Genomic DNA, 18,188 nt, shown 5'->3' with positions numbered 1-18,188 from the left:
CTACCTACACAAGATGGACTATAGCAGCTCAAGAAGGTGGCTGACCATCCTCCTTGGGCAATTAGGGATGGGCAATAAATGCTAGCAACGCCCACCTTCCATGAAAGAATAAATAAAATGGTACAAGTAAGGTAACCTCCGGTTAATGCTTCAAAATGTAGAAAACGAGCTGAAGTTAGTCAAACATAAGTACTTCCATCTGTTTAAAGTTTATCTTCTCAATGAATGATAAATGCTTGGAATAATCTACCAGGCAAATTGCTAAAGAACATTGTAGCTGCAATGGGGGATTTAGGATCTGGAGCAATGAATTTCAATGAACATTAATAGTCTATTAGTATCCCTGACTTCTGTTCTTAACTGTGTAGTACCTGGCACTCTAATGATTAAAGCAGTAAGTAACTGACCCTAAAGTGAAGTGAAGAATCTTAACTAAAATTATTGATGAGCAAAATATGTTTATATTGGAACATAACCTCAATGAGCTGATTCAGGTAGACAGTTTATCTCCTGAAGCCTAGACTAATAATCCAGAGTTCAGTAACTTGCTAATGAAATTGTTGTGTAAAAATGACCCCAGTTTTAAATTGTTGCATTCTCTCCCACTTAGTCTTCACATAGAGGGATTGAGACTTTATATGGTCATCCTGCAGAATTTCATCAGTGTGATGCATATAGCAGATACTCGGTAGTCCCAAATACATTTAGATGTACGTCAGCGCCAACTAGGCTGATTCTTCAGAACACTCCAGATCATGAGAATAATGACAGTCAAGTGCAGTATGAGAACAGCAGCACAAGCAGCCTTGAGGTACCATCTGAAAGCAACAGAAAACCGATTATCCGAAGAAAAGTATTACGGTATGTAAAATGAAAGCTTTTTTGTGAACTGAAAATGCACTTTTTGGTGAGATAAGATTTGTGAAAACTGGATTTACTGCATATCTATATCTTTAATGGATTTTTAAAAAGTGTAGCACTCATTTGCTTTATTATTTAAAATATTTAATTCGAATTATTCAGTTTGAGAACAAAAATTACTTTTGGTCAGGAATAGATTGCAATTCGGTTATCAGCTTTGTTGAAGTGTTGAAATAACATTTTGAATCCTGAATTTCCATGGTAACTTCCAACATACATTTAGATTAATTTCGCCTTAAACTTAATGCATTTTATTTTCAGAGCTGAAATGTTCTTGAAGTTGTCAGAATTAAATAGCTGTGATACAAATATAGAAATTTTCAGGATTTTGTTTTTATGAGCAGCAGATGAAATGATCAAATAAGTTTTGTAAACATAGTTATGTATTTATCACATTTTGGACTGGAGTATTAATTTTATTTAATAGTGAGGGATTTTCTCCTCTTTGACCTTCCCCGCAGCCATGCACTTTCATCGTTTGTGGGATAGGTAGGTGGCCTGTTCTGCATGGCTTTCAGTATTCACAGGCAGTAGGATGACTCTCTCCACAACCTTGATAGTGGAGCTGATAGCAGGAATTTTCTCTGAAGCCCTATCAATTACAACTGCAGCTGCTTAGAACTTCCAATATACTGGTCTACTCCAACTGTAGGACAATTTATTTTTGTCACACCCTGTTCAATTATGACATGACTAGTGATGCCCCACAAGGATCGGTGTTGGGGCCTCAACTATTCATAGTATTTATCAATGAATTAGATGATGGGATAGAAAGCCACAAATCCATATTTGCCAATGACATAAGATAGGCAGCATTATAAGCACTGTGGACGGAAACATAAAATTGCAAAGAGATGTTGATAGACTAAGTGATTGAGCAAAAGTGTGGCAAGTGGATTTCAATGTAGGTACAAGATAGGACCTAAAAATGATAGAACATAATACCTTCTAAATGGTGAAAAACTAGTAAAAGTGGAGGTTATAAGAAACTTATTTGGATTTGAGGGTGGTAGGGATGGATCCAGGTAGATCGTTAACATTTCATGAACAGTTACAGAAAATAATCAAAAGGCTAATGGAATGCTGGGCTTTTTATCTAGAGGACTGGAGTACAAGGGGATAGAAGTTATGCTTCAGCTGCAAAAAATAATGTTTAGACCACACCTAGAGTACTGTGAGCAATTCAGGGAATCACATCTTGGGAGGGATGTATTGGTCTTTGAGGAGGTGCATTGAACTTGATAACTGGACTCTTAAGGGTTAAGTACAAGGAGAGATTACACATGTAGACCGTGGTATTTAGAAGATTAAGAGGTGATATGATCAGTGTTTTCAAGATATTAAGAGGAACAGAGAATTTGGAAACTATTTCCATTAGTCTGGGGAGCCAGATTTTTTAAGAGTGAAATTAGGAAACACTTCTCCACACACAGGGTGATAGAAGTTTGGAACTCTCTTAAAAATGGCAATTGATAGATCAGTTGTAAATTTTGAATCTGAGATTGATGGATTTTTTGTTTCCCAAGGGATACGGGGCAAAAGGCATATATAGGGAGTTAGTTGGCAGATCAGCTATGGTCCTATTGGATGATGAAGCATACCAATTTTTATCTTTCTCGTCTGAAGGTGTAAATTTGAGCTACCACACATTCTACAGTCACTGTACAGCTCTCTGTTGACCATTCTTTTTCTGTGACTCTGGATAGTGTTAGCAACGTACTCTTGCATGGCAATAGGGTCTATATTATAGTTAATCCCAACCCTATTCTCTCACATTTTCCATTGACAGTCGATTGATAGTAATGAGGAACCAAACGTTTTCCTTGCTGCTCCTTAGCACAAGATACAGAGATCAATTGGATAGCCTGTGGCAAAGTGTGGCTAATTAGACACAACACGGATTAACCAGGGGATCCCACACCAGTCAGATTCAAATATCATGCTATACTAGATTGGACAATCCTTTCATTCTAGGAACCAATGAATAAAATGGACCTATATTTTCTGGAATTTAAAAGAATAAGAGGTGATCTCATTTGAAAGTTAAAAGGTTCTGAAGGGATTTGATGGACTAAACACAGGTTATTCCTCTGGGCTAGGGAATCTAGAGGACGGAGACACAGTCTTGGGATAAGGAGCTGATTACTTAGGATGGAGATGTGAAACTCTTCACTCAAAGGGTTGTGAATCTTCAGAATTTTCTATCCCAGATGGTTGTGAATATCTTTTTTTATTCATTCATGGGATGGGGGCGTTGCTGATAAGGCCAGCATTTATCGCCCATCCCTAATTGCCCTTGTTAGGCCATTCTAGAGAGGGCAGTTAAAAATCAACCACATTGCTGTGGGTCCGAAGTCACATGCAGGCCAGATCAGGCAAGGACAGCAGATTTCCTTCCCTGAAGGACGTTAGTGAACCAGATGGGTTTTTACAATAATCAACGATGGATTCATGGTCATCATTAGACTTTTAATTCCAGATTTTTAATGATTGAATTAAAATTTCACGATCTGCAGTGGTGGAATTCGAACCTGGGTCCCCAGATCATTACCCTGTGGGGGTGGGGGGTCTCAATTACTAGTCCAGTGACAATACCGCTACATTACCACCTCCCCAATGCTCTAGAGAATACTCTACCGTTGAATATATTTAAGGCTGAGATGGACAGATTTTTGTTCTCCCAGGGATTTAAGAGATATGAGGAATGGGTGGGTAAGAGGAGTTGAGGCTAAAGATCAGCCATGATCATATTGAATGGCATTACAGGCTCTAGGAGCCATATGATCTATTCCTGCTCCTAGTTATGCTATTGTGCCACAATTTCCATGGAATGACAATCACCATCAGGTTGCCACCCTGCTCCTTTTCGCTTATCCAGGTCGGGAGCTGTATATTTCTCGCCCGATCTTCCGATGCAGGACTGGTGAGAAATGTGCAGTGCAGCAGCTTCAGGGTCCTTCCAGTGCAAGGCAGCAGCCTTAGGGGACATGAAACACTTTTTATGGCACTAGGTAAGTTTGAAGGTCCCAGCACTTTGAGAAGTCAGAGAGAATGTAAGTGTGTAAGGTAGGTGGGTGAGGAGTTAGGGTGATTGGGAGGGTGGAGTCGGGGGATAGTGGGGTTGGTGTTGGGGGTAGTCTCGGGGTTGGGGTGTGGTCGAATCGTGGGAGAGTTGGGGAATGGGGGTCAGTACCATAGTTACCCAGAAGTTAGAAGTGCTTTTAATCCTTCTAACTTTTCTGCTAAGAGAGCTTGGAACCGTCTGAAGTGCCCAATTTAACCCCAAGTATCAGATGGTTCCGGGTTCAGGGTAATTGCCCATCAGAAGTTTAAACCTGCCGGGCAATTTCCATGCAGTCTTTGCATGGGGACTTTTGGGGGTCCCCCAGTGCATCTTCTAGGGTACAACTCCTGGGGAACAGAAGTTCTGGGCGCTTATGTTTACAATGTAGCCTTACGCTCCAAATTCCAGCCTCAATAGGATCTGATAGTAAATATGTTTAGAAATTTTTCCTATGTACTATGTAAATAGAATATAAGTCGAGGAGTAAATGAATTTTCCACACACTCTGCAGTCTGTGGCTGCAGCTTTTTGAGCTTTGTACATTTATTAATGTACACATTCTGGTAAACTCAACAGCAAACTCTGTTAATGACAATAGTATTTCAAATTATTTGTTGATGATTTTAAATAAAAATGAAGGTTCTAAATACCATATACAGAAGTGTTTTAAAGGGTTTAAATTATTTCTGTTCTGCTTTCCCCAACCCCCAAAGCCATTTATAGAATCCTCATGGATTTGTGCATAATAGTTTAATACTATGTACAACAAGGAATTGAACTCTTGTCCCAGTCACTGCTAATTTGGTTAACTTACTTTTCTAATTAATAAAAATGTTCTAAAAATTTAAATACCAAAGTTTTAATTTGGAGTGAATTCTGCATTCATAAAGGAAACAATATTAATGTTTAGAAGCTGATCAATTTCTCATTTTTGTAGCCAGTTTCCAAAAGTGCCAGTTTGTGTTGTATGGGTTAGACACAGGCCAATATGCGTTCGTAAAGTATTTGGAAAGTTAATTTATCTATATTTTGCAGGAGAAAGAATGGACAATTGCACGTTTGTGACGAATCGATGATCAGTGAGACTGACTCTGGTAAATATCATGGGATGGTTATTTGTTACTTCTTGGAGTGTACTTCATATGTATACGCCCTTTCTAGCTTCTGAAGTAAGCATGTTCCATTAGGCAGACTGGTTGAAATGAGATTTGTCTGTCTGTTCAGCTATTGGTTCTGCGGTAATTAAATGCTGCTTAAAACCATTGCGCCCTAAGCCTCTTACTTTTATTATTCTCATCATGAAAGAGTTATTAAGCCTCTCCATCTGCTGAAACATTGGTGTTGCTGGTGAATTGCTAGTTGTCAAAGAGGACTGAAAAAACCTAGACTATCTAGTAGTTACTTGAGTAATCATGTATAAATCGATACATGGTCATTCACTGATCAGTGGCAGTGATGAAGAAAAGAAGCTATCATCTTTGTTTTGGTTTGACCAGTCAAGTCAAGAGGATTCTGAACAATCCACAATAAATAACAAAGAGTCTCGGGCTTTGGAAGATGTTGAAGGAAAGACCTTCTTAGACCACCTGACTGGGACTGATATTTTGAGTCAAAGGAAGGATAATTCACAGGATCAGACCATCAGTGATTCACCCAATTCTTTCAACCACAGGCTTCGGTTTGCACTGGATAACATAAGTGATGTGTCTTCTAATAATACAGGTACAGTCAGTCAGCATAGCAGTTTCTGTAGAAGTGAATCTTCTAACTGTATTTTAGCCACAGATCTCAACAAACCACAAGAGGAGGTTTTTGGTAAGAAGGCTTGAAGGTTTGTCGGCTTATTGCCTGTGTAGACTTATGTTTTGTTGCGTATAAAGGAAATTAATGTTCATCATCATCATCTTTAGAAGAATATGTGCTTGCTTTGTGATTTTTAAAATTAAATATAATTTTTTTTAAATCTGAGGCAGGAAGCTGTACTTTATAATTTCAGGTTTGAACTTTACTGCACTCTTGCTGCTGCCTGTCTGAGATCATGTCACTTGGAGATTGAACCTGCAACCATTCTTGTATGTGTGGCTAGTTAACAATTTTTTGAGTTTTGTGCTCATGAGGACTAGGGAATGGACCACTTCCCATTTTAGCTACCTAGTATTAGCACCAAGCACTCCCAGGCCACAGATCAGATGTTTAGATAGGGTAAACCACCTTGGCTCCAATCTCCAGCACAAGCTCAACTGCAGAAATGTGCAACTTTTTGGAGCAGGGTACACGATCCGTTGTGATTACACAAAAATGCAGTGCCCCCATACACAAGAAATACACAATACAAAACATATCCAAATTCCATAGGGATTTATGGACGAAGAAAGATCAAGATCCACCTAATTTAATTTCTACCATTCTGGTGGTCACACAACTTAATAATGTTATTGACTAATCACGACAATCAGTTTTTATCAGTTATTCTACAACAGACCCAAATACGAAACTAGAAGAATCCCCAGTGGTGGAAAGTTTTGGGAACCATAGATCCAATGTCATATGGTCTTCCTAAGCATGCTTCATTTACAAATATGTCATGTCTCAAATTACTCATTTCCTGTATTCACTAATATTTTCTGAAGAAAGCTATGTAATTTGTATTTAAGTGAATTAACATTGTCTGCTTCTACCATCTCCCTAAACTGCCTGTTCTGTAAATTTCTGCTCGCTCACTGAAATAATGTTTCTGCAAATTAGTTTTGAAATTACCCCCTCTTCAAGTTGAGGCCATCTTTTGGTTCTACTATCCTGGACAAGGTGAAATGGCTTGCCATGGTCTAGGTTATCTATCCTAGGGAAAAAAAAAAGAGTGATTTGATGTTTGAAGTTATATATTGAGTGCTTGGTTTGAGTGTTGTACTAATGCTACTCTGGCATTAGAGTCATTTATTATTCTGGTGCAGGAATCCCTCATCTAAAGTGTGTTCTAATAGTGTGTTTTCATTTTAGTGCGGTTTATAAATAACGGAACTTATTCAAAGAGTGCTGCCTTCATTTTCATTTTAGCACGGTTACTGTGCACGCTCAGTCTGTTTTTTAAATACACTGCTGCTTCTTTCTTCTGACTTTCCCCTTCCTGATTGCCCGCTTCCCCTTCCTGCTTGCCCGTTTCCCCTTCCTGAGCCGCCCGCTTGCTGATTTCCCCCTCATGACCAGCCCTGCCCGCTTGCACGCTTCTCCCTTTCTCCCTGTCACTTGCCTCTTGTTACCCACTCTTGACCCTGTCGCGCTCTGCCTCACTCGCCATCCCTGTCCTGAACACTTACTGCAAGAAGAAACAGAAAATATTATTTAAAAAAGGCATGGATTCCAAAATGCTTAACTAAGCAGACAAAATTCTTTGAAGTGATAATGAAAAGAGTAGACCAGGATAATACAGTAAGTTACATATACTTGGATTTTCAAAAGGCCTTTGATTAGGTGCCACACGATATGCTCATGACAAAGTTTAGGACATGTGGAGTCTGAATGGATAGCATATTGGTTTAAAAAAAATAAAAAGCAGAAAGAATAACCAGCCTTAACCTCTGTTATTCAGATTGGAAGAAGGCAGAAAGCAGTGTTACACAAGGATCAGTGCTGGGATCACAGTTATTCATAGTTTATATTGATGATTTGGAATTAAGAATAAGTAACTTAATATCAAAATTTGCAGATAATACCAAACTGGGCTTATAGCTAACACTGAGAATACAACACTGGCTGGGTAGTTAAGTGGCAAATGAACATTAACATTCATAAATGGGAGGTAATGCACTTTGGAAGGAAAAACTGAAACATCACCTACACCTTTAGAAAATTAGAAACTAAATAGTGTAGAATAGCAAAGGGATCCAGGGATACAAGTGAACATATCATTAAAAACTGTATCAAAGATCAGCAAAGCAATTAAAATGCTAAAAAACAACACTGGTATTTATTTCTAGGGGAGTAGAATTAAAAAGTAGTGAAGCTTTGTTAACCTTGTATAGGAACTTGGGCAGGCCACACGTAGAACATTGTGCACTCATTCTGGACTTCAGACTATAAAAAAGATATAAAAGCAATGGAGAAATTTTAAAAAGGATTTACAAGGATGGTATCAGAACTGAGAGATTACAGCTATTGGGAAAGATTAAGCAAGTTAGGGCATTTTTTTCTTTAGAAAGGAGAAGACTTAGAGGTGACCTGATAAAGGTCTTTAAAATTATGAACAGGGTAGACAGGGAAAGAATATTTTCACTTGTGAGAGAATCCAAAACCATGGGCTGCCACACAGGGTAGTTATTAATAAATCTAATGGGGAGATGAGATATTTCTTTACTCAGTAATTAGAATGTGGAACATCTACCATAAGTAGTCATTGAAGCAAATAGTTTAGGTGCTTTCAGAAGGATACTAGGCAAGTATAAGAGAGAAGTGAATAAAAAGATATGCTGAAAAGCTGAACTGAGGTCGGTGGAATGAGAGAAGCCTCATGTGGAGTATAAACACCAGCCAATGCCCTATTTCTGTGCTGTATATATTGTGGAACAAAGGGATGATTGAAGGTTTCAGCAGCTGATAAGCTGAGACCAGGTAGAGATGGGTGAAGCTGCAAACTGAAGAACCCTCTCCTTACAGTATACAATCTTCAGGAATCCAGAGAAATATGTTAAAAGTCTCTTCAAATACAGACTTCTCCAGGGACAGAAGTGTATTCTTTTTGTTCCAACAAGAGGCAGTTCAGTACTGCCAATGCCATTCTTCATGCATGGGAGTAGATGGTGGCAAACGTGAAGTTTCACATTGCAGAAATGAATGGTGCAACTTTTCCTGGTCCTATTTTGATGGAGCAAAGGACCCGTGAGGCTCTGTAGAAGGAGAGGGAACGGTGAGGAGCCAATCTGCTGCTTTGTGGAATTCCCCACTATTACACACAGTAGTTGATTGTAACCCTAAACTGAAAAAATATGGAAAACTTTTGCATTGCTGTTTAATGTGAAACCACAACAGTTTCTTTATCATTGGTTCAGTAACCTTCTCTTAAACTTTTTAAAAAAGATGCAGTCAGTGAATTGGGACAGAGGGTCAGCAGATTTCAGACTCTTGGCAATGAAGCAGAGTCTGACAGAGAAAGTGAAGAATTGAGCAGCACACCTGATACTGGAAGCATAGCTAGAAGACGACCAAATTCTGCCCAACCATTCTTCACAAGAGACCTGGTAATTAATCTGAACGGTGTCCTAGCTTTGCTTATTTTTGTACCAATTTGGGTCCGTGACATTTCTTCCTCTAGTACATTTCATCCTACGTGTTAACTGCAAAATGAAATATTCACATGCATTGAAATAAAATTATACATTTCTGTTCTTTATAAAATGTTGTTTTTGGGATGTGGGTAATACTGGTTAAGGACATTGAGTCAAACTACAGATTGAACTGGAATCATATGTAGGCCAGACCAGGCAGCTTCTTTTCCTTGAAGATTTGTTGGGACTGTACAAACGAGGCATCATGTCGATTCAGCAATGTTTTCCTCTTCTCTGCAGTGGAGCTCTAGGCCAGGAGGAACGGAAGGATTTTGTTGTATTTCAAATGCACCAAAATCATGTGAGTATTATAGTTTCATCTTTCCTGTATATTAGCTTCTCTCAATTTAAGAATCTATGTAAATCTTTTGTACAAAGGACCTAATGTCCAGTGAAACTATGATGCTCTCTATTTTAAGCTGAAGCATTACTAAAATCCAGAGCTGACCTTTATTAAACCCAGTTTTATACTGCCATTTTCTTGGTTCAGATTCTAAGAGTCTTTTGCACTCTAAATCTGGTGTTCTCATTCCCATAATAAATTATAGACCTATTAAAATAGTATACAAGCTGTAAGAGGTGGCACTTATACCCAAACAGAAGCTTGTACGTTCATGTGCCACTCCAGGACTGAACTCCTATTTTAGGGCTATACTCTGTTCAGTATTGTCAGAGATGTGTCTTTTATATGAGACATTGAACTAGTGGAAAATATGCCTGTCAGGTTGAACGTAAAACTAGGAGCAGGAGTAGGCCACATATGCAGCGTTCCATAAGATTGTGGTTGATCTGACTGTGCTCTTAACTTCATTTCACTACTTGCATCTCCAGTTAGCCTATGATTCTTGACTCTCTCTTGTCCATCAAAAAATTAACTCAGCCTTGAATATATTCAATGACCCAGCCTCCACTGCACTCTGGGGAAGAGAATTCCAAAGACAAAAGGACCCTTCATCTCTGTCTTAAATGGGAGGCCCTTATTTTGAAATGATTCCCCCATGAGGGGAAACATCCTCTCAGAATCTACCCTGTCAGGTCCTTCTCAGAATCTTATATTTCAATAAGATCACCTCTTATCCTTCTAAACTTCAATGAGTATAGGCCCAATCTTTCCTCATAAGACAACCCCTTCATCCCAGGAATCAACTTAGTGAACCTTCTCTGACTTGTCTCCAATGCCCTGTACAGTTGTAATAAGACTTTCCTACTTTTATACTCCATTCCTTCTGCAATAAAGGCCAAAGGATGGGCATAAAAGATCCTAAAACACTATTCAAAATGGAGGAAAATTCTTAGGATCCTGGCCAGCATTTCTCCCTCCACCAAAACCAACTTAACTGATCATTGTCTGTGGGACCTTGCTGTGTGCAAATTCCTTGTCTCCATAAGAAACTCTACATTCAAAAGTATTGTGACTGTGAAGTGTATTGGAATGTTCTTGGTATGTAATGAGACAAAGTATTACAAAAATATTATTCTTTCTAACTGAAATGTTACAGAATATACACTTATCTTTTGGATCAATGTTGTTGCAGTTATTAGACCACTAATGGATCATCCTCACACAAGAAACATAAAGAAGAGTGATCCTGTAGCAAAGTGAGTGCTGAATTTGTTAATTATGTACATTTTTTAAAAATCTGCATTACAATTGGGATGAAAGATTCCAGCATTCTAAACTTTGACTCTTATGTCGCTTATGTCTTCATCTTCCATTCCACTATTCTCTGCAATTTTTAGATCATCTTCCAGGGTGTACAAATATCCTCTCCTTTCATCCCCCACTTCACTCTGCTTTTTAGAGGGGCCATTTCCTTTGGGATATCTTTGTTCATTATTCCATCATGCTATCTTTTTCTTCCCTGACACTTTCCCATGTAACAGAAGCACCTGTTCATATTTTTTTTACGCCATTGCCTAGAGCCCCAGATATTGTTTTGTATGAGAGCAATGTACTGTACCTGTGTTTCTTGCAATCCAACATTCTGTATTCAATGTTCATGAGACCCAATGGTTACTTTGCCATGTCTATTTTGTTTACCCACGTGATCCTGATCTGACTCGTTTCAATTCTCGCAAACAATGTTTCCCTCTGACCTTTGTCTTTAGCCCTCTTATTCCAGCTCAACTCGTTTCAGGAACTCACTCTGCAGCCTTCTGACCTGAAAGTTGTTCATTTTTGACCTTTAACTATAATTTTCTTGAAGCTGATCACCGAGGGTTTGGGACAGGGAGGGGATGTATCCAAGCACAGTTCGGGAGAGGGGATGGAACAGAAATGTTGGCACAGAGCAGAGGTATTGGCCAGTCTTTTGTGTTCTACTGTTCCTATTATTAGATCTTTTACATTGCCCCTGGCCCGCACCCCCCCACCACTCCGCTGTTCATTTTGATTTTTTATGTACGTTTTCATGCTTTTTTTTCAATACTTTATCATTATCATGCTGCATATACATGTTTTGAAACATTTGCTCAACTATTTAGCTCATAACTGCCTTTATGACAATACTCCATTGATTTTGATCAGTGCTTTTAATGCTTTTCCAGATGCCTGCCATATTTTCAGCAGCACAGTTTTTTCTTCCTTGTTCTGAACATCCAGTGCTATTTAAATTGGGATCATGACAAAATCTTTTTCCACCTTCTCTCATATTTGTTTAACTTTTATGGTCAGTTGAAAACTCCTGGCTTTTAATCATCAAATTCCCAAAAGTCTACCCCTTCACTTTTTTCCACATCATATGTACTTTAATCCCTTTCAATAGGATACTCTTGAAGTTTATGCTGATTTTGCTACATTATGGTCAAATTTGTGCTTGAAGTCACTCACTATAAATATTACTAAAACTCATCACTTTAGAATCTTTAGTGAAAAGCATAGATACTTTTATTCTCTAACTTTAGAGCTGTTTTTATTTTATTGGACTTCCCTTACCAACAGGATGACTTTTTAATTTTCATCAAAACTTCAGCCAAGTGATAACCTGCACGTTGGGTGTCTGTTGAGTAGACATTTTAGTACATATTTGTCTTTTTAAGGTATTTTGAATATAAACGAAACTGGGAAACTTTCAAAGCTCCTGGAGAAAAAGATAGGAAAGAACTGCGATGGGGAATAAGGGTATGTATCTCTAATCCTTTACCAAAACAGCCATAGTTTTAAACTAGGGTGTCAGCACTCTTCGATACTCATTTCATGTGTAACTTGTTCTTCCCCAGGAACAAATGTTTTACAAGAACCAACTACCTCTGGTGAGTAGTCTATTTCCTTTTCTCTCATCTTCTATTGACTCCCTTTTCCCACAACCACTAATATAAGCCAAATTCTCTTGAATAATGGTGGTCACATTAGCTTTAAATTAGATGGTAATAATATGTCTTGCTGACTTTATTATATTGCAAATGCAAAATATAAAATACTAAATACCTGCAGTTTACATCTACAGTATCATCACTGATTATTGGAATGAGTTGACATGCTTGATGTGCATTTATGTAACTGAAGAGACACAAATGTGTTGTTGTTGTAGATATTGTGAATCTATTTAATTGCTCCTTGGTAAATTTAGAAGTAGCTTGTGGCTTATCAATAGAATAACTACCTTCTCTGAATTTACCCCACTGTAGAAACCGCAACACATTTATGTTCCAAATAACTACGTTGTACCAACAGAGAAGAAAAGGTCTGCATTGCGGTGGCAAATTAGACATGAACTAGCAAGTGGGACCATTCCACAGAAGTTCTTCTGCCCTGTATAGTTGATTATCTCCTTTTGTAATTGACTAGTAAGCATGAATTACACAATGAAGTCAAAGATTTTATTGAATCATGAAATAAAAGTCCTCTTTTCCAAACTTGTTTTCCACATAATTCTTAAGGAAAGTCTTTGTAAGGTAGTTTGAATGGATAGATGGGGGAGAATCTGGTATCGTGCCATAGCAGCTTCTTCTCTAGAAAACTGACTGCATCCAATGTTAGAACCAAGGTCTCATGTTTCAACATGCTGTGAACATTCAGCCCTGAAAGAAAAATAGAGCAGCAATTCAGAAAGCCAATAAACAAAACCAAGACCAATTTGGAAACAGCACTCCATTTTGATTAAATTAAAATGGTTTTTACATTCCATGAGAGCCCAAGTTTCCAGAAGTACAAATTAAATATAGGATAAATCCTCAACATTGTGATCAAATGGCTCAAACCTACTGTAGACCTCTTAGTTATCATTCATCCCAACATGATTTGCCACCTTCCTTGGGCTGTAGTCACCTTGCACAATTCTCTCCCCAGTAATCGCTATTCACATGCAAGTCTTGACAGTTTATTTGATAGTAGCAGGAATGCAGGAGCCAATTGTAATTCAGGGACTCAGACCTTGTCTATATGACTCAGCTAAAAAATGGGTAAATGAATTGGTCCAACAGGAGAACCACTGACAGTATTGCTGTTAGGGAAATAATAGAGAGGTAGGAAATCCATCTGATTAACTGGTCATATCTTGTCATTTGTGAAATCTCACTGTTCAAATTAGCTGTGATTGACTGCCCTTCAAAAAAAAAGACAAACAGACATCTAGCTCTTTGACCAAGCTTCAAGTCTTCAGATCTAATATGGCTCTGTCATTTTGTTTTATAATGCTCCTGTGAAGTACCTTAGGACATTGTTAAACACACTATATAAATAGTAGTGCCTTATTATGTAAACAACAAATAAATTATTTGTCTTATTGGTTTTCTTCCAGAAATTTATTTAAAAGAAACTGACATTAATTCTAACTACTTCATTGCTTGAGCACTCTTAAAAATGCAAGTGAAACTAATATATATTGATGACCTGGATGAGGGAAGTGAATGTACTATCGCCAAGTTTGCAGATGACAAAAAAAGGTGGGAAGGCAAGTGGTGAGGATGACAGTATACAGAGGGATATAGACAGGTTAAGTGAGTGGGCAAAAACTTGACAGATGCACTTTGGCAGGAAGAATAAAGAAAGCTGAAGCAGAGAGGGATTTGGGGGTCCTTGTGCATGAATCACAAAAAGCTAGCATACAAGTAGGGGAGGCAAATGGAATGTTGGCCTTTATTTCAAAGGGAATGGAGTATAAAAATAGGGAAGTCTTGCTAAAACTGTACAAGGTACTAAGACTACATCTAGGTTACTGTGAACAGTTTTGGTCACCTTATCTAAAGGAGAGATATACTGGCATTGGAGACAATCCAGAGAAGGTTCACTAGGTTGATCCCAGGTATGGAGGGATTTTCTTATGAGGCGAGGGTGAGTAGATTGGGCCTGTATGCATTGGAGTTTAGAAGAATGAGGCGACCTTATTGAAACATAAGATTCTTCGGGGGCTTGACGGTTGTTTCCTCTTGTGGGAGTGTCGAGGACAAGAGGACATAATCTCAGAGTAAGGGGTCGCCCATTTAAAACAGATGGAGGAATTTCTTCTGAGAGTAGTGAATCTGTGGAAGTCTTTACCACAGGGCTGTAGAGGCTGGGTTGTTAAGTATATTCAAGGCTGAGACATTTTTAATCTGTAAGGGAATCAAGGGTTATGAGGTAAAGGCAGGAAAGTGGAATTGAAGATTATCAGATCAGCCACATCTCACTGAATGGTGGAGCAGATTCGATGGGCCAAATGGCCACTTCTGCTCCTGCATCTTATGGTCTTATTGAATACATAGCTTGTCTACTAAAAAGTAACCTAAATAAATAACTACCCCACTTTGGCTTAAATATTGGTTAGAAGAAAAAGCGGAGGGACAGCTTTTCCCAGAGCAATTAGAAATGGGTAGTGGTGCAGTTACCAAGTTTTGAATGCTGTAATAAGAATGAGTAGATGGAATGTTTTGTTATCAGTACCTGTTTGGTGCAAGTATTTTTGCTTCAGTAAGATTTCCATGTATTTTGGTTTATTTGCTTAAGGCTTTTAACTGTTTATCATATTACATGGATCATTTAATATAAATCATGCTGTCAGGATTTCATTGAAAAGTAGTATAAAATGGAACAGGAAAGTAAATAAAAATAGATGGATAGAAACAATTCCAATGAGTCAGGTATACTATTCATATTTTAAATTGTTAGATTTACTGAAACATAAAATAAATTCACTATTCTAGCAAATCATCGTTTCTAGAGTAGCAATTACATCTATCTAATATTGATTTACAATAGGTTGCAATCCACTTAATGAAGGAATACAAAGGCGGGGGGAGGCACTGATTGAATATGGTTGCTGACATGTTATTTTTCCCTCCCTACCCTCTTTTTCTAAAAACAATAATTCATGTTGGGTTCCATGGCATTTTGAGAACCCTCTGATAACTCACCTAGATGACCATTCATCTGGAACCTGGAAAAACATCAGTCTAATGCTTATCTTATCCACATCCAAAATCTACAGACACTTTTTATTGTGGAGGGGGGGCAGCAGTCAATATTTAGGAATGAGAGCCCCAGGCTGTTTATTTCCACCAACCACCAGCGCCCCCCCCACCCCTGAGCTGCAGAAGCTAAGTGTGCTTCTGCAACAGACTTATTAGATCTGGGGCCTTCCTGTTTTGTAAAGCATAATATTGCACTAGGACATGGATGAGCCACTGAGTGAATGAATGCACATTGCACATTAAAGGTTATGCCATTGTGGCAAATATATTTGGAGCTATTTGATATGAATTATTAGATATTTTGACATTCCCTTTAAAGACAATTTTGGACCAAGCAATAAGAAATGCAAAAGAAAAAATCTTACCTATAACAGGCATTACTGTTACAGTTTTAGAATATTTTGTTGCTGCTAAAATATTTTTTGGCATGTCTTCATTACTAAAGGAATGAACAGTAAGTGAATCAATTTCAATACATAAACATTCAATATAGTAGTTACATTATAATTTAAATTTTAATGTTGACATTAGCTGACATTTCCTCTCAAAATTCCATCCCAACAGCCCCTAATGAAAGTGCAGGGATATATGTCTTAGGTCATTAATTGCACCAAAAACATGCATTCTTCTTTCAATGTTACCCAACCACTGAAATTAATTCTGAAGTCCACATTTGCAGAATCCCCTAAAAAGATTTACTTGAACTTCTACTTTTTGGTTAACTATTTGGCTGGTTTCCTTTTTAACAGATGTCTTGTGCAGTAGTAGTTTGTATGGCAGATAACTCCCACAAGGTTGGAATTTCACATATCACAGTAAAGACTGTGTAAAACTTATCATAGGGCTATACCTTAAAAGTAAAAACTACCTTAACAGAAAAGATATTTATTCCATAAATGGGGCACTAACTGTGGGACTATATTTACTTCCCATTGCTAGTTCTTCATGATAAAGTGAAGGTGAGCCTTCTGTAGCCATTGACTTTACAAATGAATAGCTTGCCAAATCACTTCAGAGGGTTGTGCACAGGTGGGCAGTACTAGTTCCTGAAAGATTAGTGAATCTGTTAGGTTCTTATAACAATCTAGCATTTTACATCATGATTTCTTGACCACTAATGAGCAGATTTATTGAACTCAATTTCAAACTTGGAACTGATGACCTTCTTAGTAGCCGGTCCAGTATCTACCTGCTATACTATGACACCCAGTATACTCTGAATAGCGTGATTCAAATAAAATGCATTTCAACTGGCCTTTGAAATTACTTATTTGGTAGATTATTTAAGAAAACTCAAGAGTTTCAAATTTCCTGTGATGACTTATTGACCAGCAGTTGAACTCAGTTCCCCAGAACGAAGGCAAAAATGAAATCAAATGCCCATCACAACTGCACAATTGGATTCAGATCTCTGGTGCATTTATTAATGTAAAGCCAATAATGGCAAAATTGCATCTAAATTATCTTTAATAGCAAATTGAAAAGCTTGTACTAATTTTCTCGCAAAACAATTATTCACCCTATGCTTTTAGGAGCTTCACAAATATTACCACCTAGTACAAAGAACAGATACTTACACATCTACAATAAGGACAGAATCTCCCCAGTGTCTATACCGTGCCAAGTCAAGAAGGTATTGAGGATCTGGGCTGGGCATCTCAAGGGAATCAATAATGTGAAGGTCATCCTAAAAATACAGGTAAAGTTAATACAAATAAGTACAAAAAATATTAGTGAACAGAATAATTAAACTATCAAATTTTGACATTCCAAGATACAGCTTTGCTAGCAACTAGATTGGCAAATAATTGCTTCAGTTTTTATAATTCAAATGCCTGGCACAGTTTGGAAGAAAAGCTGGAGAACAATCTAATTTGCAGAATTCTTTGCTATGGCCATCGGCATAACAGTCAACTAGAGGCATATTTACAATGACACCAGACAGATGGGGGTAGGGTGGATTAGTTCAGTTGACTAGATGACTGCAGTGTGATGCAGACTAATGCCAACAGCATAGCTTCAGCTGACTGTGGTAGTTCATGGAGGCTTGCCTTGCCCAGTCTTTCAAAGTGGTGCTCCTCAAGCTATATATAATGAATTGTGTCTCTCTAATGGAGAGAGAGAGATGTCCATGATCCTTTGTGGACAATGGCTAATTACCTCAACAGACAGTGACAGAGATGAAGAAAGATAGCCAAAGGCCCAAGTGAAGCACAAACACCTGCATGGACTGGTTGGGCTGAAAGACCTTGTTAATTGTATCAGTTCAGGTTAAATACATACAGGCAGAGGGAATTGGTTACTTCAGCACAAAAGGAGACATCGGCTGACGCAGGGAGGTATGTACCTTTAATGATTCACTGAATAAATCTATACCAAGTAAAGGTTGGCTCTGGTTTCTTCCTTCACAGACTGGCTATCAAGGTAATCACTGACTTGTTTCTGTGCCATATATCCTACGTAATGGCACTTTAATTCATCTGGAATAGTGGAGTTAA

At 38.1% G+C, this 18,188-nt stretch overlaps 2 protein-coding genes across 2 annotated transcripts in view; one reads left to right on the top strand and one right to left on the bottom strand.

The window, feature by feature from the left end:
* si:dkey-23f9.4 (hydrolethalus syndrome protein 1 homolog) overlaps positions 1 to 13,158 on the top strand; it is a 26,113-nt gene extending 12,955 nt beyond the window's left edge. Inside the window, exons 5-12 of the mRNA XM_041217125.1 lie at positions 611 to 861; positions 5,021 to 5,079; positions 9,056 to 9,216; positions 9,544 to 9,604; positions 10,839 to 10,902; positions 12,343 to 12,424; positions 12,523 to 12,555; positions 12,931 to 13,158. Of these exons, the coding sequence (XP_041073059.1) occupies positions 611 to 861; positions 5,021 to 5,079; positions 9,056 to 9,216; positions 9,544 to 9,604; positions 10,839 to 10,902; positions 12,343 to 12,424; positions 12,523 to 12,555; positions 12,931 to 13,062 (843 nt within the window). The 3' untranslated portion in view covers positions 13,063 to 13,158. The remainder of the gene's footprint in view (positions 1 to 610; positions 862 to 5,020; positions 5,080 to 9,055; positions 9,217 to 9,543; positions 9,605 to 10,838; positions 10,903 to 12,342; positions 12,425 to 12,522; positions 12,556 to 12,930) is intronic.
* Positions 13,109 to 18,188, bottom strand: part of mrpl4 (mitochondrial ribosomal protein L4) — a 19,972-nt gene continuing 14,892 nt past the window's right edge. Inside the window, exons 7-9 of the mRNA XM_041217134.1 lie at positions 17,268 to 17,377; positions 16,056 to 16,129; positions 13,109 to 13,323 (exon numbers count right to left, since the gene is read on the bottom strand). Coding sequence (XP_041073068.1) covers positions 13,178 to 13,323; positions 16,056 to 16,129; positions 17,268 to 17,377 — 330 coding nt within the window. The 3' untranslated portion in view covers positions 13,109 to 13,177. The remainder of the gene's footprint in view (positions 13,324 to 16,055; positions 16,130 to 17,267; positions 17,378 to 18,188) is intronic.

Source organism: Carcharodon carcharias, chromosome 2, assembly GCF_017639515.1.
Source record: "Carcharodon carcharias isolate sCarCar2 chromosome 2, sCarCar2.pri, whole genome shotgun sequence".
NCBI classification, from domain to species: domain Eukaryota; kingdom Metazoa; phylum Chordata; class Chondrichthyes; order Lamniformes; family Lamnidae; genus Carcharodon; species Carcharodon carcharias.
This window is presented reverse-complemented; position numbering and strand designations above follow the sequence as displayed.